Here is a 24,567-nt window from a genome sequence, read left to right as displayed (position 1 = left end):
CTTATTCAATGATTAGATTTAATGCTTCTAAAAAGTGATAACATGCTGGGCAGTGGTGGTGCACGCCTTTAATCCCAGCACTCGGGAGGCAGAGCCAGGTGGATCTCTGTGAGTTCAAGGCCAGCCTGGGCTACCAAGTGAGTTCCAGGAAAGGCGCAAAGCTACACAGAGAAACCCTGTCTCAAAAACCAAAAAAAAAAAAAAAAAAAAAAAAAAGGTGATAACATGTATTAAGCTGTATTAGCATCGTGGTTGCTCCCAACTGAACAGATAAAATAGATAGCCAGTAGGGTCACGCAGTTGCATATGTAGCTCTGGATCAACTAATCTTTAACATTGTAGTGTGTTGTGTTTTCTGTTACTCCATCCTATTCTGTGATTCTCCCCTCTCTTGCTTTTCTTCAATAATGTCCAAAACATTTTTTTTTTCCAAAACATTTTTAATGACCTGTTTTTTCCCCTCATTTATTCTCATCTGAGGGGATTGGTTTGGGATTGAATTAGTAAATCATGGTAGGTTAAATGTTATCTAGAAGTTTTCTATTGAAGTGACCTGTCAATCTGCAAGACATGCCCCAAGGGTATCCTTTTCTTTCTTACTTTCTTTTTTTTTCATTATTTATTTTATTTTATTTTATTTTATTTTATTTTATTTTATTTTATTTTATTTTATTTTATAATACCATTCAGTTCTACATATCAGCCACGGTTCCCCTATTCTCCCCCTTCCACCCCCTCCCCTTAACTCCAGCCCATCCCCATTCCCACCTCCTCCAGGGCAAAGCCTCCCCAAGGACTGCAATCAACCTGGTAGACTCAGTCCAGGCAGGTCCAGTCCCTTCCTCCAAGACTGAGCCAAGTCTCCCTGCATAAGCTCCAGGTTTCGAACAACCAACTCATGCAATGAGCACAGGACTTGGTCCCACTGCCTAGTTGCCTCCCAAACTGATCAAGCCAATCAACTGTCTCACCTATTCAGAGGGCCTGATCCAGCTGGGGGCCCCTCAGCCTTTGGTTCATAGTTCATGTGTTTCCATTCATTTGGCTATTTTTTTTTCAATAATTGAGTAAAACCGAAATTTATTATAAGCCACGGTCATCCTAGGGACCTCCATGCTATTTTTCTTTTCTTATTATTTTTGGTCTTGATTTTTTTTTCCTTCTGAATGTCTTCATTTTCTCTTTGGCAATGTAATTGTAACTGGGTAGTTTATTTCCATAACTGATTGATATAACAGGATGTAATGAACATATATTCTTCTCTCTGGTAAATTTAATAAAACAGTATAGTGTAAGGTCTCCTAAAAATAACTCACTAATAATTTGCAGTATGTGGTAAGAGATGTTTACTGTGTGCTGCTTACCTAGTTCAATAGCAAAAAATTAATATTCTTCATCCTCAAGGAACCTGAGTCTGAGGAATAGACTTGGTTCATGTGCCTAAGGACCCAAGTGTGACCCAGGTCTTAGAGCAGTTATCACTTCACTTTCATCTTGATTACATAAAATTCTACAAGAGTCATCTGAACTCATGAACAGGTATTAAGAAATCACCTCTTATAGCAAGATTTGATAAATGTGAATGGTGAATAAGCCTTTTTCTTACACCCCATTCAGTTGCTCTTTTTTTTTATTGTATTACTTTATAAACTCTGTAGTTACTATAAGTAATTTAGGTACTGTTCTTAAGTTTGTATTGTCCTCGCAAGTAGTATTCCATGTATATAAGATCTACCACCTTTGCATCCCTTATTCACTGTAAAGGAACAGGAACTTTGTCATATCTTCTCTAATCAAGTGGCAGGCATTTTAGTGACTATAGCGACTGCCATATGTGTTCCTCATGACCTAACGGAAGCACAAACATACTCCTGCACTCATGCACACTCATGTAAACTCCTGGACACTCATGTGCACTGATAGAATCTCACTGGGCCTAGATTCCAGGAAGCCATGCGATCTCTGCTATCGTCTAGGCAGAAAGTAGCACAAACTCAGTTTATGAAAATTCTGAACATAGGGTTATTTCTCCTGATGGAGTTCTTTTATTTTAGACCTTCCCTGATGGTGGAAAAAGTGAACTCATCCTCTTTCTGAAGTCATATTACTTAATAGATAAGAATATATGTCCAACTTATTCTTAATTTTGTCTTAAAATAAATTTAATATCAATGTTCAAAAGCTCTCTCCTTATGCTGGATAGTGGTGGTGCACAGCTTTAATCCCAGCACTTTGGAGGCAGAGGCAGGTGAATCTCTGAGTTCCAGGCCAGCTTGGTCTACAGAGCCAGCTCCAGGACAGCCAAGGCTGTTATACAGAGAAACCCTGTCTTGAAAAAAACCTCCTTGGTTGTGTTCAACAAGGTGTGGTTATTTGAAATCAAAACCTCAGACTCTCTTGTTTGCTATTTCTTCTTAAAAATAATATTATAGACTCCCATTATCATATTATATTTCCCTTTGACAGACTTGTTTTCATCCCCCCAATGGTGTACATTAAAATGTCACAAACTTTGTTGGTATAATCTACTTATTCTGTAATGTGACACAATTTCTGTGTGGCAGAAATTTGGAAATCCCCAGGGGATGCTTTTTCTGTGAGCCTTGACACTTTAGCCTTTTGCTGAGAAGTCTTAGAATGAACAGCTTAAAATGATTTAGACTCCTGCAGATCAGAAACATCTGGCAACTTCTGTGTGCACATTCCTGGCACTTAGGCTGTGATATCTTTTCCAGTTAATTATAAATGTAACATACTTAGTCTTAGAGCCCCAAGAAGTATTCCAGGCTCCAGTGGTCAGAGGGCGAGATGCTTGGTCTTTTGTGAGACGCCTCAGAAGTCGCTTTCCATGACTTGTCTAGGCTGTACTTGAGGCAGAATTGAGGTCACCGAAACTTCGAGGGTTGGAACATTCCCAGCTTCCTAATTGCAGGACTAAATGAGTATTTGAGGGGTGCTATCACTCTCTAGTGATGATTCTATTGAATGCCTCTGTTTCATTTTTTGTGTGTTGTTTTTAATAATGGAATAAACACAAAATCTAGCATGCTACCCACACCCCAGTACATTCTTCTTGTAATTTGAATATCTCCTAGCTGGGACCCTGAAAGCACCATTATGGTTGCTAATATTTTTACCACCGAAGCGACATGTGATTTTATTCAGAGGAAAATAAAATGAAGAGATTTATCACTTTAATGTAGTTTTCGTGTATATTTGAAAAAGTAACTTTTGAGAGCAGTCTAGAAAGTTCCCGGCACCAATGAGTACTGATGAGCAAACTATCGGGCTTTCTGGTAATCCTACATGTGTTCTCCCATGACTGATTTGCGAGCTGGCTCTTCTAACATGTTCAGTGTTAATGTCATCTCTCAAACTCAAAACACAGACACAGTGCTGTATACCTCACAAACTGAAAAGCCTGGGACTTTGGATTGGGAAATGGTGTCCTTCAGTTGTAGTATAGAATCTCCTGACCTTCATCAAATATGAATGCCATTGTATGAAAATGCAAAAAGAAAGATTCCAAGGAAACACATTCTAGTCTCCTCTTCATACTATGTAAATAGTAGGCTTCCATTCTCGGTTATTACTCCATTGATGGAGGTTCTGTATATGTTTCTTCAATGCCCATGAAAATATTAACATACTATTTCTTGTTGTGAAATATTTTAACTTTGAGTTGGTAGAGATAAATTTTCAACATAATATGGAACTTGGGGGTTTAAAGAAAATGTGACTATTCTGGATTAGGAGCCACTTCAAGCCCATATTTTCAAATCCATGATATCCCTCAACACAGACTTGAGCTTTTGTCTTACTTGGGAATGCCTGGTATGAAGGGATAGTGTACTCTTCAGCTTTAAGTATGCATTCTAGAAAGCTTTTTTTTTTTCACTAGAAGTTCTTTTATGGATCATAGAACTTCCCATTGTTTGTGCTATTTCAGTGCTTTTAAACATTGGCATCCCGTTAGGATGTTGATGTCGGGGGTTTATGAAGGAACTGAAAATAAAAGGTCTCAGGCTGGCTGACTTGTCACATTAGTGTAAAATGTCCTTGATCTGGTAGCTTTTCACATGATTAAACATCTTTAAAATGTCAACAAAAATGTTACTTTATCCAGTAGTGTATAATTATTCCTGTATACCTCCTGATTCCATTTAATTATACAACGGTGTCTAGTCATTTTACTTTTGATGGCATCCTGACTATTGGGAACATAGGTTTTGGCCTCTAAAGAAGTATTCATAGAATTGGAGGATGGTGATAGTCAGTTTCCCATTGCTTTGTTGACCTACTGGAAGCTAAGTCCCTGTAAAGAAAAGTGTCTAGTTTAGTTCATAGTTTGGGATGCTCAACAGAATGTCAAAGCAACATGCTCCAGATTTAGTAAGAAATTTCTCCATGTACGCTCTGAGGAGACATCATATTGTATGTGTGCATGCGTGCATGCATGCACGTGTATGTCTATTTCTGGTTTTACATGTGAAAGAACTCAAGAGTTCCAGGAGATAACACTTAGTCCCTTACAGGAACAGTGTCCTCTTTAACTGAAGAATGTTCCAGTCGAGGCGATCTGTCTCTTCAATGTCCCATAGCCTGACTCACATTGCGATGCCGAGGGCCACACCCTGAACATATGAATCCCTAGTGAACACACCGCATTCACACCATAGCGATGATTAGATCAATTATTCCATTGCCATCACACAGAGCTGTGATTCTGTGACAACGGTCTTCACTCCCCTATGTGTACACTCTCCAGGTCACTGTTAAACCCTGTCCTCCCTTTTGCAAACTTCTAAGTACAAGTGCATAGGAGTCTGTCACCTCGTCTCTGATCATTACTCCGAACACCTAAGTAGCTGTCATTAGGAACAGCTTCCCTTGACTCAATGACCCGTGCAGCTGTATTCCTTTCTCACTAAAAACAGTATCTGATATTAATCCAGAACACTTAAAAACAAAACAATGGAATGCATAAATCATGTTTTACTATGACTGTTACTGTCATTATGGATTCTCAACTGGAGAAAATGTTGTACAGTTGCTTTTGTTCATCTCTTCTTTGTGATGATTTTATATGTGATGAAATTTATATGTGATGAAAGTTTTTCCACAATTATGTTGGACTCGTTAAACCAACAATACAGTTTCTTCCACTATGTCATTTTTCTAACAAATTGATTTATGGTTTTTGAAATGGAAATGCACTTAAATTTTTGACTGCTCTAGAGTTACTAATATTTCTAAGAAGTCTGTTCTCTTAGGGAGACAGTGTACACGTTTCTCTTAGATAATGGTCTTATTTCTTTGGCTTTACTGTACCATTAAGATTTTTTTTTTTTTATAAAAATTAAAGTCTGGCATTTATTGCATTAGAAGAATATGATTGTGTCCACTTTTCCCATGAGGAATCTAGGTTGTACCCTCCTAAGTTATGTAAAAATGAGAGTCTAATTATCACATGTCTCAGTAACTAGGGGCAAGTAAGTCCTGGAATTTGACATGCCTTTCTGGAACTCAGGGTCACCACAGTCAGGAGTATCTCCTGATTCCATTGGTAATCTGAGTCATTATACTGGGAGGATGGGGGTGGAAACCATCTGTGCAAGGCTCCATTAGCATGAATACCTCATGCATCATTTTAAATCAATTTGGAATGAGCACAAATGATGTATTTATCATGAACCTAAACTTCACACATGTTTTAGTACAGTGATTCAACACTGTATAGTGTTTAGACCCAGGAACAAGTTGGCAAACAGTGTGCTTGGTTACAATTGTCATAGAATTCATTAAAACCCCACAGCTTTGAGATTCCGGCATATGGGATTTCTTTTATATTTTTTACATGTTAAATATTCAGAATGTCCACCAATAATGTTTTTCTTGATTTTACACAGACAGACAGACAGACAGACACACACACACACACAGGTATAAATGTATGTGTGCATGTAACACAGTAGAGCGATCATAATGTTATTGTAAAAATGAAAACAAATTTAATGGATACAGCCATTAAATTTGTTTTAATTTGTATCAATGCAAAGTGAATATAAGCAACACTTTTGTACTTCATATCTTTTTCCCCAATGGAGAAAGGAGTGAAAGACTGTACTGTGTGGTATACTGCTAGGTATATTGAACATGCTACTGGGACATTTATTGAAATTGCAACAGTTCCCCTCCATCTTCCTACCATATATTTTCTTCTTCTCCCTCATAAAGGTGACTGATGGATTGTGATCTGGTGGCCTGTTTATGTCTCCAGACTTACAGGCAACTCAGCTTGGAGTTGATGGCTTTTCTACTTTTACTACCAAGTTGATTGTTATTCCTGGAGCCACCTGGATGTTCTTTTCCTTGAAGTGCTGTGAGCAGTTTGAGCTCTGACAAAGCTAAAATGAGGAATTAAACCATGATAAGAGAAGTCTTTTCTATTTATTACCCTATGACTCATTCAAAAGCATCTATAATTTTATTATAACGTGTGGCGCTGATTGCCATGCAGATTATAAGGTTGAAAAACATTTAGCAATACTTAAATTATTATAATAATTCAAAATTCTGAGCCAATTCATTGCATAGATTCTAAACAGGGATTTTAGGGACAAAATGAGATACAAATTCACATTTATGCCACAGTGTAATAAAAAATAAAAATTCCTTCATTTTTACCTATACCCTAGATATGAACTTTGCTTCTCATTTTTGCTGACAGCTGTAAAAGACCACACTGCTCTGTACCTTTTTATTTCAGGTAGGTGTTAAAGTGATTGCAGCAATGTTTTCAAATCACTGTTGCTAAAACACCCTGGTAATGCATAGGATGTAAAATCCAGTATGCAAAATTGGCAGTTTCATCACCAAAGTGATCCTTCTTATTTTTAGCACTTCAGGCTGCAGGAGAGAGCCGCAGCATGGAGATGAAATACCTGATCCTTCAGAGTATGAATACACATCCCACTGTGAATTGAGATGGAAAGACACTCCTTAATATGGAGAGTGGAGTTTTAGCCAAAGAATTTCCTTCGAAGCTTAACTATATAAATATATGTATATTTGTGTATGTAGGTGTGAGATATATATATGTGTGATGTACCACAACAAATCATTATATTATAATATATATTATGTCATATATTATATGATATATTACATCAATTATTTATCACATATGTAATAATTTAATACACACACAAATGCATTCTCTGGTATTAGTATAATCATGCTATATCTGTCCTGATTCATAATATACATTCACATTAAGGATTACATCACAGAAAATTTTTCTATGAAAATGCCTTTTAAAAAACGTTTTCCTGGGTAGTGGTGGTGGCAGTGGCGGTGTCACACACCTTTAATCCCAGCACTTTGGAGGATAAGGCAGGAGGATCTCTGTGAGTACATGGCCAGCCTAGGCTACAAAAGGAATTCAAGACAGCCAGGACTACACAGAGAAATCCTGTCTTGAAAAACAAAACAAAGCAAACAAACAAAAACCAAAAAACATTTTAATTGGTCAGCTTTGACTTAAAGATAAAAAGGAATTATTGTTAGGTCTGCAGTTGTGGCTTTTTTTTTTTTTTTTTTTTCTTTTACAAGCTGGATAAATCATGGGTTGCCACTTGGTCACTAAACAATTGCTTAGAAAGTGTTCTTTTGTTCCAGTCAACTAACTCCTTTAATTAACTAGTAACATTTTGTAGGTGCTGTGTATCAATGTCAGAACAACTGGCCAGCTATCTGGTTCAGAGTAGGAAGTAGTGTATCTTACTTTCTGAGGGCTAAATTTCAGCCTCAGAAAACAAGCTTAATAAAACAGAAATTCTCATGTCTTCATGTGGATTCCTACACTAAAGTCCAGTGTACATTTTCTTCACGGAACATGTAAAGTGAGTTCAGATAATTGTTTTTCTTGTGGGGACATGAAAGTTTCCTCCTAAAGGCTTGGCTAGCTGACTGGTCACTGGTAACAACGGTATTAAAGGTTTTGTCCTAGTATAAGAGTACTGTGAATACAAGGAAGACAAAGTTTTGTAGACCAATTACAATTCTTAATTGCATTACAGAAAAGAAGGGAAAGCTAAGCCATGCGGGTTTCACTGAACCCAGTTCACCTGATGATGACTGTTAGTTTTTCCTCTTAGTTGAAAAATAGTTCCATTTCAAAAGGAAAACTAGTAACTTTGCTTTACCTCCCTTCCTCTCAATTTTCTCTCTGTGTGCATGTGAGCATGTATATGCAGGAGAAAGCTTTTGTGAATCAGAAGTCAGTCAGCAGTTAGCTAAGGTTAAGTTTGAACCCCTGGTCCTCTTGCCTCTGTGTCCCAAATTTTGGGATTAAATGCACACACCGCCATGCCTGGATTCATGTGATACTGGGGATATATCCAGGGTTTCATGCATTTGAGGTAGGCAAGCTGAAATATAGCTATTTCCTGAAAAGCAACTGTCTCAGTTAGTGTTATTATTGCTGCGATGAAACACCATGATCATAATAAACCTCCGAGGGAAGGGTTTATTTGTTCCAACATTTCCACGTCACTGCTCATCACTGGAGGAAGTCAGGACAAGAACTCAAGCAGGCCAGGAACCTGGAGGCAGGAGCTGATGCAGAGGCCCCAAAGGAGTGCTGCTCACTGGCTTGATCCTCGTGGCTTGCTCAGCCTGCTTTCTATAGAACCCAGGACCACTAGCCCAGGGATGGCACCACCCACAATGGGTTGGGACCTCTCCCGTCATTCACTGATTAAGAAAATGCACTATAGCTGGATCATGAGGAGGCATCTTCTCCATTGAGGCTCCTTTCTTTCCAATGACTTTAGCTTGGGTCAAGTTGACATAAAACTAGCCAGAATAGTAACTTTTTTCATACTTTCATTTTTCAGTCTCAATGCACTACTGTGGAATAGACCTACTACAGCTGACCATGGTTCATGTTCAAGTGTTGTTCTTCTAGAAATTATTCTAAACCCCTTATAATAAAGTTAGAGATGTGAATGAAATTCCTTTGTTTTTTTCAATTCGTTTTTCCTTCTTTTTGTATGTTGAAAAATTCTTTCCAGAAAACATCCTCTGTTCACTTGCCAGGGATTGTGGAAGTGGTATGCGTGAATGCTCATTTTTCTGTCTCTCCTCGGTACTGAACTAGCCTGTGTGACTAAATGGTTAACCTTGCACTATTGAGATTGTAAGCCACTGCTCTGTCGATAAGTGGGGAAGTGAGTGATGGAATCCAGGCCAGCACAAGCAGCTCTGTCGTTCCTGTTCCGTACTGCTAGAAATCATGTCTGTGTCCTTCTTGGCTCTTGGAAGTTAGCAATGGGCAAACCTGAGTGCCAGTGGCTCCTCATGAAAATCCAGCCTGTCCACATTGTGGACAGCAGAGGAAGATTTGACTTTGGGTAGAGCAGAAATATGTGAGGATCGCAGCCCAACAGAGCGGCAACTGCAGGAATGTGGTTAAAGGACCATGCTTCCAGCAGCTCCCAGAAGATGGAAGAAACAAGGAACCAAGTTGTATCTAGACACTTGGGAGGCATTCAACGTCCAGATTCTCTCCTGTCTCTACTCGTACTCATTTCAATTTTCTGGTTTCAAGAACTGTTAGAGGCTGAGTTTTATTAAATACATCAACTTTGTGGTGGTTTGTCAGAGTGGTCAGAGGACACTAATATGATGCCCCAGCCGCTTTTATAGTGGAAGTGCTCACTTAGGCCTCCTTCTGATGCTATTTTCTCTGACATAAACAAACAAATAAATAAATAAATAAATAATAGATAAATAATAAATAAATAAATGAATGAATAAAACAATGGGGAAGAGATAGTATTGAGACAAACTTAATTTATCTTTTTCAAAAGATGGACATGAAAGTGTCCTTTGCCTTGGCATTTACTCTGTTACTGACATTTTCTGGCTTCTGTTTCCGCATTTGCATTTTATTGATTGACTGGATTTTGATAACCGACACATAGTTTTAAAAACCATTATAACAGGAATAATTGGGTGGGAATATCCTTTCATAGTGGCTTTCTTGATTTCTAGACATTTCAACATTATTTCAAATATTAAACAAGTAAAGCAGACTGAATATATAATTGGGATTTTCTCATCATAGCTTGGCTCCAGAATAATGAATGTAAGTCATTAATGGAAAGTTAATTGGGAACGTTGGCAAAGTTTATCTTGTATTTTGAGGATTGCATGCTTCACTTGATACCTCGTGTACATTTGGGATTTATTTGCACCACACCTCTGGGTCTAGTAACATATTAAGTTATGAAGAATATTAGCATTGCTGCAAAACAATTACTTGTTCATTTGCTAACTGATTAAAATTCATGCATAATTTATTGAAATGAATAGAGATTTTATAAATAAATCTCCTTGTTCTCTGGGGTCCAAAAACAAAATACATATGCTAATATAAGGTTTCTTCTTACCGACAACATCCAAAGTTTAATATGTAGTGGGATATTAGTCTCCTTAATGTGAATTTCACTTATAATCATGCTCTTAACCAATGTGTATGCATCTCAGCTGTTTTGCGTATTGTGACAGTTCCAGTTTTGAGCCATTGATTTGATTCCTGACTCTTCTAGTTTTGCCTGACCATAGCAAGTGAAATGAAACTGATCAGTGTGTTGTTGGCATTCTTCAGGCCAGGGTGTGCACCACATTGAACTCATTACATCACTTATACACGCCACTAGATTCAATGTTAATTACTGAATTTATGGTTTGGGTTTTTTTTTGGGGGGGGGGAGGGGTCAGGCAAACAAACAACAACCAAAAATAAAGCCAATAGCATCACACACAGAGCCTGCTGGTGCATTTTAGAAATTTAGTCTCTCTCTTTTTTTTTTCTTTTGGTTTTTCGAGACAGGGTTTCTCTGTGTAGCTTTGCAACCTTCCTGGATCTCGCTCTGTAGACCAGGCTGGTCTCGAACTCAGAGATCCACCTGGCTCTATCTCCTGAGTGCTGGGATTAAAGGCGTGTGCCACCACCGCCCGGCTGAAATTTAGTCTCTTAAAGTCTCCTGTGAGAGTTTACTTGTGAAAAGACTCTGTGGAAAGTTAAATAATCCACTCATGTTTACCTTGCCATTCCCGCAAAGGCGTTTGATTTTGAACGTTTGCCTCCTGGCTCCAGATTTCACTTTATATGTTCTTGTTTCAAACAGCAATGAAGAAAGGCTGTGTTTGTTTCTCATACTGGTTTATTCTGGCTTGGCCCCCATCCCTCACCCCCTTCCCCTCTCTTTCTATCTTCCTTCCACTTCCTGTTGTTTGCTTTCTCTGGTGAATGTGGGGAGGCTTTTGATGTCTGAGATTCAGCATTTGATACACACATCTAAGGTCAGGTTGTGCAATACCTGGACATTGGTAGTTTAAGTAAGGTTTGCAATTTACAATTCATTTACCATGTTTTTTTTTTCTTTTTCTCTTCATCATATTAAGTATCAGACCTCTTCCGGTCATTGGTGAGCCTTGAAATGAGTGAGACATTGTTGCTTGGTGGGAGAGTTATAGCGAACTGTGATTTTAACATTGTTTCCTACTGTCAAAGAAATTAGTAAGTGAGTCATCTGGGTTGAAACAAACACGTACTTAATGAAGCAGTCCAGTTTACCAGTGAAGTAGAATGCTTGGGGGACATTTGCATTTCCTGGGAGGTTCCTCTCTTGGTTCAGCTTAGCATCTAGAGAATGCATTCCCTTTCTGTCTTCTCATCTACTAAGTGTTTTGTAAACTCTGGGTTGAAAGTTGTTAGGCTAATTGGTACATGATCTTGGGATGAAAAAATCAACCTCAATCCTATTTTATCTGATAAATGAAAGCTGATAAATAAAACGTTGGTATGGTTCAAGTGTTTCCTTTTGAGGTGAACTTCATTTGTGAAATAGGCCATTGTTCACCGAGGACAAAATGTCAGCCATTATTGCTAAATATTTTTCCAAACCATTAGAAGATTTATGTATGGGTAGTGTTTACAGAGCATTCGTTAAGAATGTCTTTCTGTAGAAATAGTGCTGGATGTCTACGACACATACAGCACACAGTAGTTAGGGTCTTTCTCACTTTACACATGAGGATGGTAAATCACAACTTACATTATTCTGAGACAGCCAGTCTGAAAGCTCTTTCCTTAATGGGCCCATGCAAGAAGAGACCACTTATATTCATAGTTATTTCCAGAAGGGAGAGTTTCATCATGTCTATTATTCTTTACTTTGGTACACTGTTTCTTTTATATAATATACATCTCCTATTTAAAAAAAAATCTCCTCCACGTTATATGAATACCCAATGTACAGAACTTTGTCATTAGTAGTTAGTAAATATGTTATGTGTTTTTAGTCTTATAAACTTTGAAGTTATATTCTCAAAACTAATTTTTAGAGATCCAGGCCAGATAGTCTTGACCCAATTTTCTGGGTATTGGTAATTCAGAGGATTTTTAGGTTAGAAACCTTTCTTAAAATCATATATAACATCCAAATGTTGGGCCCAATGTAAAAATTCTTGATTTCTTTCAACTTGCCTAGGCTCATGAGACCCTTTCTGTGGAGCCCCTCACTCCTATATGTATTGTTATTAATAGTTCAAAAGTTACTCTTTGTGTAGCCTTGACTTGCACTTTTTCTAGTCTATTCTGACTTAGAGCACTGTGTGGTTATGTTAATAGCTTTCCTGTCTGTGATTTCCTGTTACTCTTCAGCATTAATTCTTAAATCAATTTGGGGACAATTATCACCTTATTAAGATTAATACTTTCTTTTAAAACCTTTCAACTCCCTGAGAAGTGTGAGGATGGTCGAGAAGGTGAAAGGAAATACCACCTGATGACAGTCTACCAAGAGGCCCCTCTGCCCTGTATTCCAGTGGAAAGGCTGGGCAGACAGAGCAAGCTCTGTGAAGTCCTCCCAGGACAGGCCAGCCTTTCAACAGTATTGCCATCAGGGAAAACCTGCTCTAATACATTAGCCATCATTCCGTAAGTTCGGATGTTGAAATAATATTTCCCCAAGTTTCTGTCGAGCATGCTTTCTTAAGCCACCCAAAATTAAATTGCAATGTCCCTTTGACATTTGAGCTTAATAAGTGACATGTGGCCTATGACATGCTGCTGCACAGGCCACGGATGTATAATGATTGGAGATTTCTTCTCACTGCGAGTTTCAATTTCCTAATCTGTGAGGTGGGTGTGTGGCACCAGCTTTCCTTCCAGCTCTCGGCCCCTCCCCGTTAGCTCATCTGCTGCAACTTGGAAGTTGCAAGAAGCAAAGCAGTAGCAGAAGCAAAAATAAATAAAGAGAAGAAAATATCAGAGCCCACCTCCCCCCTCGTCTGATGAGTGCCGCTCCTCTCCAGTGCTTTTCTTTACATCCCTGTTGACTGCTGTGTATTGCCACGTTCTCTCCTGGAAATGCATGTTTTTAAGACGAGGAATCTTTTGCTAAATGGAACAAAAGCCTTCATAAAGCCAATGGCTCTTTAAAATACAGTTGCTACATCATGGCTTTCCAAGTTATATTTTCTTTTACTTTGTTCCTTCCTTTCCTTCTCTCTCTCTCTCTCTCTCTCTCTCTCTCTCTCTCTCTCTCTCTCTCTCTCTCTCTCTCTCTTTGAGGCATGTGTCTGACCGATTAGTCTAGCCTGGTTACTATATTGACCTCATATTTGCAGCAGTCTTCCAACCTCTGTCTCCTGTATGTGGGGATTACAAGCATGTGGGGATTACAAGCATGTGCCACCAACCATGGCTCTGGTTATCTATTTACCATGTGCTTCTCAATTGTTCACTATGCCTTTGGTTACAGATGGATATTACATATAGCATCTTTACTTATAACATATATGTTACTGTTAATATATCTCTGTTTGGGAGTTGAGATTCTTACCTAATTAGAGTACACACATATCTGTCTTTCCTAGAGCCACCCAGACCCATTGCCCCTCCCCAGCTGCTTGGAGTGGGGCCTACATACTTGCTGATACAACTCAACGCGAACTCCATCATTGGGGATGGCCCCATCATCCTGAAAGAGGTGGAATATCGAATGACATCAGGATCTTGGACAGAAACCCATGCGGTCAATGCTCCAACATACAAGTTATGGCATTTGGATCCAGATACAGAATACGAGATCCGTGTTTTGCTCACAAGACCCGGTGAAGGGGGAACAGGACTCCCAGGACCACCACTGATTACCAGAACCAAGTGTGCAGGTAAGTAAGGCTTGATACCAGGCTAGTCCCTTGGGAAGGGATCTAGCAACCATAATTAACACACATATAGTATTCAAAGTTTTGATTATTTGGTGTGTGATTTAAATATACTGTTTTTTATTGAATTTTTTCATTTGACAATTTCATGTATGCATAATATGAATTCTGATTGTTACAGTCCCTGCTGCCAAGGCACACCCTTCTAAGAGGTTCACTGAATTGGGTTATTCCTCACCTTGTCTGTGTAATAGTATGCCTGATTTAAGAGCATTTGGGGTACTCCTTTGAATCTAGCCTACTATTTGATAAAGCCAGATTATTTTCTTGCACAATAACTTTGATGAGCTTTCTGTTTTCTGTGCAAAATGTTTCTGGTAGCTCTAAAGCATTTTCCCTTCATGTTAATACTGTAAACATTTTTCCCATGGAGAAATGATGTTCCTCCATGATTTTATCTTCAGTGTCGTGGTCATTTAATAGAGATAAGAAAATGGACTTAGGACTAGAGAGGGGAGCTCATTTAAATAGTGCCTGCCCAACGAACATGAAAGCAGTTCAGATCCCAGCACCCAGAGAAAAGCTGAGTGTGTTTATGCACAACTGTTATTCCCCCTCAGGGATTCGAAGACAGGCCAATCCACAGAACTCACAGGTCCTAGGCTGAATGAGAGACTGCCTCAAAGAATTAAGTGGAAACAGTAGAGAAAGGTGCCCTGCATCAACCTCTGGCCTCCGTATGCACACACAGATAAAAATAGAAACAAATGAGAAATGACTGTACAGGGTCCCTCAGTGAGATAATTCTCCCATGTAGGAGATCCTGTTGGTGATTAGCTTGGCAGCTTGACACCTCCTAGAGATATTGCAGAAAGTTTCCTTCGTGTTACCGCTCTGACTCTGCCTGAAAGAGGGCCTGAAAACAATACCCTTCAAAACATAAGAAAATTACAACATACTATGGTCTTTGCTATATCCTATTAAAGAAATTCTTAACCATGCAAAGATAAAACATCTGATTGCCTATTATTTGACTGCATTTTTACTTTAATATTTACTCTTAAAAGGATAATTTTTAGTTTAAGGGGACATTTTTGTGTCAGTGAACCATTAAGTGAAAACACACACACACACACACACACACACACACACACACACACACACACACACATCTTGAGCACTTAAATAGGCAATTTCTGAAAATAGAAAACTATACCACAGGAAGCTATGAGAATATTAAGTACTTGGGAAATGTCTTCTTGAACATCTGCTTATTATTTACAATTTTATTGGGCTATTCACCAAGAATTCTGACTTAGCGCACAGTAGTCGATAAATATTTTTATTGCAATTAAGTTTATATAAGTGATTAATACCTGTATCGAGTGTTTAAAACTTATGGGACGTTTCGCTGTTGATTCACTGGCTTGGTGGTTAGGAAGTAGAGTTCACTAATGTTTTCGTTGGCATCTACTTGCGTGTGGCAGTTGAAAGCCTCAGAGAAGTTTTTAACTCTAACTCGTATTATCCCATGGCTCAGCTTGAATTTCACCGTTGGTTTTTAGATGTTCTGTAGAGCTGTGACCTCTTCTGTGAGGTTTTCTGAGGAACTGTTCTTATGATACTAGAGCAACTTTCTGCAGGGAAGGCAAGCTGACCTCACAGCCTCAAATAGTCAGGGAAGTCCTTGCAAAATGGTAGAACTGATGAAACTGAAAAGCTTACTCTTTACTCCAAAGTTAATATCTCATGCTAACACTGATGACAGTTGAGAGTCTATTTTACTAAAGATAGTAACTACATATACTTTTTTTTACAGAAATTACTCTTTCAATATTTAATCTTCACAAATGCTACTAAAATTGTAATAGTTGATAACTATACGCTGTTCCAGTTCTTCTTAAATATCTATTGTGCTTTCTTATTTTTTATTTTCATCAGAATAGGCCATTAGGAATTAACAGCCATACAATGGATTTTTATGAAACTTTTTAACCTCAAAAATACTTGGGACTCATTATTGGTGAGTGAGGTGTGAAGACTAAAAGTAAATGTTTTTAGGGCCATCATGCTGTATTAAGTGGATGAAAACACCGTGTTAATGAATATTGATTTTGTTCCCACATATTGATGCATGTGTTCAGAGTGTATTGAACCAACAGAAGGGAAAATATGACTGGAAATCACTATAAGAATAGCCTCATTTAGGGGAGAGAGTAGAGTAAGAGTATCTTCCAGTCATAGCTACTTCCAGCTTAGAAACATCTTGACATTTAGGAATTGTATAGGCCCTGGAGTCTGGTTCCTTATTTGAGAAACATTCAGTTTGGGTACTCATCATGAATTTGAATGATATCAGGTCCAATCACTTGTCCTTTTACTTCCAGATATAGGAATTTCAATTTCAATCTTTCACCCATGATAAACCTTTGCCACCGTTTGTTATAGCTAGTATCGTTCCAAAGTTACGTTGATCTAGATTTTCAGGGGAAAAGCACTTTAGACTAGATTCTGTCAGGAATGTATTAGATCTGAGATGAGACATGGCTGCTGATCAAGGTCAATGTTAAGATCAGTATTAAGTTCTGACATTGCAAAGGAGGGAAAGCTCATGTATTAATTTTAAACATAACCTGAAGAGCAAAATCAGAATATAATTTAGAAACATCACAAAATCAATATTAGTTTAAATCATGATGCATTTCTCCTACTTCTCTTCAAGATTCCTTTCCTTTTCTCCAAATTACAGCTTCCCAAGTCGTTATGAACATCACCATTGACCTCCAACAGGGACCACAAAAAGCAACAATCTATAAAACAACCCACAGAAACCATGCTATTAGCTGATTTTTAGCAGAAATTTCAAAAGCTTTAAAATGCTTTGTAATTCATAGGAATGATCCCATTGAGACTTCAAGATGAAAGTTCCCATCTAATGCTATCAAATTATACTTGCCATGAATAATGGTATTTACACAGAATGAGTTCTATATCTACAAAACATCCTCTTTAATCAGGAAAGACAGCATATTGAGTAAGTGTTATTTATTTTCAAATAGTTATTTTTATACACCATGTACTAAATATGTTAAATCACCAAAACATCTCAAAGGTATAAATTCTTCCTGTGTCCCCCCCCCCCATATGTGTGGTGTGTATGTGTGTGTATGTTTTTCTTGCTTTATATTTCTGTCTGTATCTGTGTATTTATGTATCTCATTGTAATTTGAAAAAGATAGTATCATTTTCTGCCATTCTTATATTTTGTTATGCCAAATATAATACTGGCCAAAGAGTAAAATAATTACTATGTGCTATTTTTTCAAGCTTCACTTTAGTGCACTTTTAATATTTTGTGTCTAGTAGTAGTAAAAGTCATTTGGAAGACATCTGCCAGCAAATAATTTTCCAACCGGGAAAGGCTTTCACTGTGTACATTGTTTACAAGCTTACATTTTTAAAGGAAAAGTGTTTGACTCAGTCCACACATAAAGTTATGTGTCACGTGGTGTAGTCTTTCCAATCGTAGTAATAGAAGATAGATAAACAAAAACTGTAGCCGCTAAAACCTGGGGCTATGTATGACTAACTTATTTCCTGAAAAAACACAGCTTAATGCCTCCAGCGTTGCTTGTACTGAAAGCAAAGGACATTGGTGCTGCACACTCTTAAATATGTGCCGCATTTTAAACACGTAACCCTTCCCACCCCAGAGTCTATTAGTTCACCATTTTCTGAAAATGTCCTGCCTAGTTGGTAAAGCCTTTTTGTTTACCTTCGAAGGCACATTAAAATCATTTGGGAGGTGCAATTACCTGCTCCAGGTCTCTCAAGTTGGGAGAGGTGGTAATTATGTATTGTAGTGGCTGAAGCCACCTACGCCCCTGTTTCAAGCTCCTCCGTGAACCCAAGGCAAGTGATTATTTCACTGTTAGTCTACAGCCCGACCCATGTCATTGTTCACATAATGTTTCTTCAGGCATTTTATAAATTTTAAAAAGTGCCATAAAAGTGAAGTTGCCTTAAGTGGGAAGTAATTCAAAGATTCTGTTGAACAATCCGAGAATGTATACTTGCCTTTTTCTTTTTTTCCTCCATTGTCTATTTCCTCTGGGTATACCATCTGGTATATAAGCAGAACAAAAATACTGTTTCTCCTTCTTATTAAATGGAAATAAAATATGCCATCCTCAGGAGCTCTCTACATTGCATGCTTTCTCGACTGCACATTAAAATTGTTTCTTTAAATTATCTCCTGCCTCTGGATAAGTCTTCGTGGAATTGCTTAGTGATTAGCTGCCATTTTGACAGCATGTCCTTCATAGGCCAGGTCAATCGTTCAGAGTGTCCACAATGTAATATATTTACACATTTGGGGATACTACTCTGTACTCTTAGATTAAAGTTCAATGCTCTTGGCAGTTTTTAGCAGACATGTAGATCTATGAAACAGTGAGAGGAAGAAGGTCTTCATTTAAGAGGAACATTTACTGAACATGTATTTCTTCTGCCCTGAATCCAGAGTAGAGAAAAGAAATCATCGATGGGCGTTTTCCACATTCCACAGTTTGTGGGATAATATTGGCCCTTTAGCTATGGCTTCATCAGCATAGGAATATTGATTTTTTTTACTCCGGTCCGAGATAGTTATCTGTCTTAAAGACTAGTTACCACTGACACTCTGCCTAGAGCTTGGAACAAAACAAAATTGGTTTTTAAAAATTGGTTGGGTTTAATAGTGTTAGGGTGGTTATTTCTTCAGTTTAAATTGAAGGCTTGTATCAATGTGTTTTTTCATTTATAAAAATATTTTGACTTACACATGATTTGTGTGGTATTAAAATCATTTTTGAGTTATGACTTGAATAAAAGCAAGGATTCTGTTATTGAGGTCAAGAAAATTAAAGATGGTGCTGGAGTGACGGCCCAGCTCTTGAGAGCACGTGCATGGATTTGGCACCTGGCAACCACATTGATCAGCTTACAACCTCTGTAACTCCAGTTACTGGGTATCTGATGTCTTCCTAGCCTCCTCAGGCCCTCATAGGCATGTACATACATACCCCTCACACACAGAGGCACATACACATACCTGTTTTATTTTTAATGAAAGAAAAATGAAAAGATAAAATCTATAATAAAACTGGTATGGGACTAGGGAGATGCTCAGTAGTTAAGGTGCTTACTGCAGAAACAGCAGATGTGAGGAATGGTGTTCAGTTCCAAAGGTGTCACATACATGCTGGTTGGGCATTATGGCTTAGCTGTTATTCTAGGTGCAAGAAAGCAGGAGATGTGCTCAATTAGGTCCCAGTGTCAACTGACTTTATCAATGAAGTCTTGACTCAGTTGAGAGGCTCTGACCTCAATAAATAAGGTGAAGAGCAAACAGGGGACACTCCACAAGTCAACCTGTGGCTTCCACCACTCACGTACATGCACACCTCCACATATGTGTGCACTGATACTCAGGAGAACATACATAATACACACAGTTGCATAGAGATGAATGCCATATGCACACAAGAAAAGAAATATAAAAATAACGAAAAACAGATCACCAATTTTCTTAATAGTCGAAAGTTATACCCCATTCCATTTCTATCTTTTTAGTGAATAATGATCTGGTTTTGTTGTACAGGTTGTATGGTTTTTATTCTGTTTGAAAAACACTTGTTCCCAAGATATGTTCAGGGCTTGCTTCTTTGTTTACAGCACTAGTTTAAGTGTCACCGCTTCACTGTGACACGGGTCAAGCCTTGGATGTCAACCCTGACTTGTAAACAGAGTGAAGTGTATCGAGATGCCAGTACCATTCCAGGCAGAGGGAAGTGCATGGTTCACTCAGTTGTAAACACTGTTGGTGCTCTGTGGATCTAAGTAGAGATGGATTCCGTGGAGTATTGACCTGCGCTAGACTTATGGTTGAATTTTGGTTGCTGCTAAGCTGTGTTCATCTAAGCTGTGTTTCTTGTGTCGAGCTGACTGAAATTACCCACTGTGATTTTACAAGATCATACCATCTCTGAGAAGTATGATCCAAGAAAGACCCAGTGGCAGACAGAACATGAAAATGCATTTATTATTGCATGTGCATGTGTACTTTTATGGATACTGCTATAGAGAAGACTGTAGGGTGTTTGTGTGTGTGTGTGTGTGTGTGTGTGTGTGTGTGTGTGTGTGTGTGTGTGTGTGTGTATGTGTGTGTGTGTGTTACAAGATACACATATCCTGTAATCATTCCTTAACCTTATTAGTATATCAGATCATTAATAGGCAACCTATAAATACTATCATTCCTGATCATCAAGAAAGTCATTTTCAAAGAGAATTTTTCAAGTATTTTGTAAGTGCTCTTACTTTATTTTTTTCAAGTCTGTAGATTTCCCAGTTTCAGTCATATGCTTATGAAACCTACAGCACAAAATACTCTTTTAGATGAGTAAGTAGCGCAAGGGCTGCTGTGATTTTGATGGTACATTTATTTCATGCATTTGATTACAAACTCTAGTTCTACGAATTGCCATTCTCAGGACTGAAGAGGTACATTATATGACAGCATGACATGATCTTACCCCCAAGACTCTAGTTTTGTAACCATACCAACCAACCAAACAAGCATACATTTTATGGTAAAAATACAAAATGCTGGGATTGATTGTGCTGCTTAGAGGTGCAGACACATCTAACATTTGTGAGTCCCACGGTTTATTCCCCAGCAATAATGGTGATTTAAAAAAATTCAGAAATATGGGGCAGCTTCTCATCAGAGAACACATTTTCTTCAAGCACTGGTAGCTTTTCTAAACAGAGATGGTCGCACAGTTGCTTTGCAAAGACCCCGAGCTTATTCCCAATTCCTTCCCTATAATATAATGCATATAACAAGTCCCACCCCAAAGTGACCATGAAGGTAGTTCAGTTGATCCCTTTGCTACCCTCAGGGAATCTGTAATAACGATGAAAGTGCTAAAAGGAATGATGTAATCTACTCCATAATTTCAGTCATCAGAATACTGCCATTTCTGTGACTCTCTCTGGAGCTCATAGTTTCTAGGAATATATTCTGTATTTCAGGCATGGGGTGCCGGGTAAGTGGCATGAAAGTTCTATTGGTGGGCTATTGTCCTCGGGTCACTCAGCACCAGGGTCATGAAAGGGGAACACAAGTGGAGTCATGTCTCATACTTCCTTTGTGTAGTCGGCTAAGGAACAGGATGTATGGTTATTCACACAGCTCAGCTCTGTTCACAGTTCCTTAAAGGTAACAGCATCGGGGAAAAATGTAATTACCTTTACTAACTAGAGTTGGGTTGTCTTCGGCATCAAGATTGCTCAGCTGCCTTACGTTGTTGATGAAAAGCATTTGGCAACCCATGAAAATGACACTGTATTTATTTATCTTCAGTGCTTTACCACATGTTGAGTTGGTTAATGGTATCATTAAGTACTTTTTATTGGCTTCATTTGTTTTTTATTGAGTTTTGCATATTACAATCAAGCTGACAGGTGGAAATATTCATCAATCTTATGATATGTCACAAACTTCCCCTCAAGTCCTAGGATTTTTATTTGATATCGATAGAAAATAGATTTTTTTTTAAAGCAAAGGGAAAATTTGATACACTAGTGATGTCTTAAATAACTACACAGCCTTGTCTGATGAACAGAATAACCTAAGTACAATTAAAATGCTGTAGAATCAACATGGAAAAATGTGAGTTAATTATGGGAACAAGTTCAAGAGTACAGCCTGTGAGCATCTGACCTCCGTGATTTATCACAATAGTCCAGGTTTTTTTCCCTGATTGAAATTTACTTTTGCCTTCAATTATCATCCTGTGCTCAGGCCCTTATCAAATTATAACATGTATTCTTAGATTTCAAATAAGAAAAACAAATAATACTAAGGCAAAAAAAACATGCAATCATTCATCACTTACTCATTCCCTAACTTACTCACTCATTCATTGAGTTTGATGGATGGTGCAGAGCTATTTGGTATTTTTGAGCCCATTTATCTGTATCTATCCAGTTAGTTCTTTGAAGTTTGGTCAATCTGTATAGTTTCTTCATGATAAAAAACCATTTTCATCATTTAATTTGACTCAATATAAATCTAAACATGGGGCCATCCACTTGGGAAAACACTTTCCTGCTGGGTGGTGGTGGCACATGGATTTAATCCCAGCACTTGGGAGAATCTGAGGCAGGTGGATCTCTGCGAGTTCAAGGACAGCCTGATCTACAGAGAGAGTTCCAGGATAGCTAGGGTTACACCGAGAAACTCTTTCTCAACCCCTGCTCCCCCAAATGAAGAAGAGTCATTCTTCCGTCTTCGCTGTCTGGTTCTGACATACGGTATCGTGGTACCTAATGATTCTGTCTTCACTCTTTATCCAAACTATGTGGAAACACAGGGGGAGAAAAAAGAAACACACTCAAAGAAAGAGCTAATAAATGAATTTTATTTTAGAGTCTTAAAAGCTGCATTATATTTTGTGATCCCAGTAGAAAATGAACTCTAACGGGTAGGAACTCATGCTTTTCAAGTAACCTCAGGCAAAATCTATGCGAATTCATCTGTCACTACATATGACATGGCCTAGAAATCACTGGGTGATGTCTATTTTAATTGTCTCAGATGAACCTTCTCAGTGAGGTTGATTTTGAAGAATAACTACTCTTCTATTTCCTGGTCAATATTGTTATTTTTACGTATTGCTACATATTCCTCTTTAAAGCATATAATAAGAAATCAGAAAAACATAATTTTTATCTATTACTTACCACAATCTATTTACTAAGTCCTTTGTAAATATGTCCCCTACATTCAGAGTACGTTTCCCTAATATTTTGTACTATTACAGGAAAAGCCTATATTTTTATTACCAAATAGGGTGTGTGTGTGTGTGTGTGTGTGTGTGTGTGTGTGTGTGTGTATGTACATTCTTTTCTAAGTGTAGTATATTTCCTTTTATGGGTAGGTTTTTTTTTCTGGGGGGGGGGTTAGAAAGCATTTTAAAGGCTATGTTGCCAGAGAATGCACAGTAATTCTGTTTCAGAGTCACTGTCCTACTCTTCCCTCGCTTCTAGTGAATTCTTGCACTCTAGGTATCTACAGAAATCACTCATGTGCCTGACTTCCGATCCATCAGCCCATTCAGCATAGGTGGAGAAGATACGACAGTGTGGCTCCAACTCTGTATCTTTGGAGCTTCCTTACTGGACATCTCACGTTTGGTAGACTATATCAAATTCATACAACCAAATAATTTTTGTAAAATGTACATATAAAACAGTAGGACCAGGGAGAGAGACATCACCTTCTGTACAGTGTGGGGAACACGTGAATTCGATTTCCAGACTCCATGTTTTCTTTTTTTTTTAAAGTGGACTTAGTGGCACATGATTGTAATTAATACTTGTGCTCGGAGGTGAGAAGGAAGCTCACTAGAAGGCAAGCCTTGCCTGCTCGATGAACTAACTCCAGGTCAGTGAGACTCCCTGTGTTAAAACACAAGTTAAGACGGCATTTGAAGCCGGGCGGTGGTGGCACACGCCTTTAATCCCAGCACTCGGGAGGCAGAGCCAGGCAGATCTCTGTGAATTTGAGGCCAGCTTGGGCTACCAAGTGAGCTCCAGGAAAGGCGCAAAACTACGCAGAGAAACCCTGTCTCGAAAAAAACCAAAAAAAAAAAAAAAAAAAAAAAAAAAAAAAAAAAGACAGCATTTGAAAAACAACACTCTAGAGTGACCTCTCATCTCTACATGCACACACATGTGCGCACACATGTTCACACATACAGCCAAGTTTTGCAAAGGGCATTTAAAAAAGAATTTTTACATTTAAAAAATTGTTTTAAATTATTATTATTTTTATTTGTTCATGTGTTTTAATTATTTGTTTGTGTGTTTCTATGTCTCTTGTGTGCGTGTGTAGGTCAGGGAATAATTTCTTGCACAGGTCTGTCTGTCATTAATGGATCTTGGAATGGAACTCAGGCCATCATGCTTGGAACTAATAAGTGTCTTTACCCACTTAACAATCTTGCCAGCCTGCAAAGAATATTTAAAAAACCTTTGTCAGTACTATCATATTTGTATGAATGTTGTGACAATATTGTTTGTCTTCATTTTCCTATGGCTCTGCCTGTGGGTGTTGCTTTAATTGCATAAAATACACGTAATTTTATGTTCTGCCTATTTTAGCTGTCATCCTGTCATCTTTTTTCCCCGTGTTTCTGCTGGACAGTTCATCATCTCTCATCACGATTTACTATTCTACTCCATCCATGTACTGAGATTTATTTAGCCTGTCTT

At 38.2% G+C, this 24,567-nt stretch overlaps 1 protein-coding gene across 17 annotated transcripts in view; it reads left to right on the top strand.

Moving 5' to 3' along the window:
- Ptprk (protein tyrosine phosphatase receptor type K) overlaps positions 1-24,567 on the top strand; it is a 539,557-nt gene that overhangs the window by 304,542 nt on the left and 210,448 nt on the right. For all 17 annotated transcript variants that reach the window (XM_028877352.2, XM_028877357.2, XM_028877354.2 and 14 more), the window contains exon 7: positions 13,954-14,247. In XM_028877352.2, the coding sequence (XP_028733185.1) occupies positions 13,954-14,247 (294 nt within the window). The remainder of the gene's footprint in view (positions 1-13,953; positions 14,248-24,567) is intronic.

This window comes from Peromyscus leucopus, chromosome 8a, assembly GCF_004664715.2.
Source record: "Peromyscus leucopus breed LL Stock chromosome 8a, UCI_PerLeu_2.1, whole genome shotgun sequence".
Lineage (NCBI taxonomy): Eukaryota > Metazoa > Chordata > Mammalia > Rodentia > Cricetidae > Peromyscus > Peromyscus leucopus.
The sequence above is the reverse complement of the archived record's forward strand: the minus strand, read 5'-3'. Positions and strand labels throughout refer to the sequence as shown.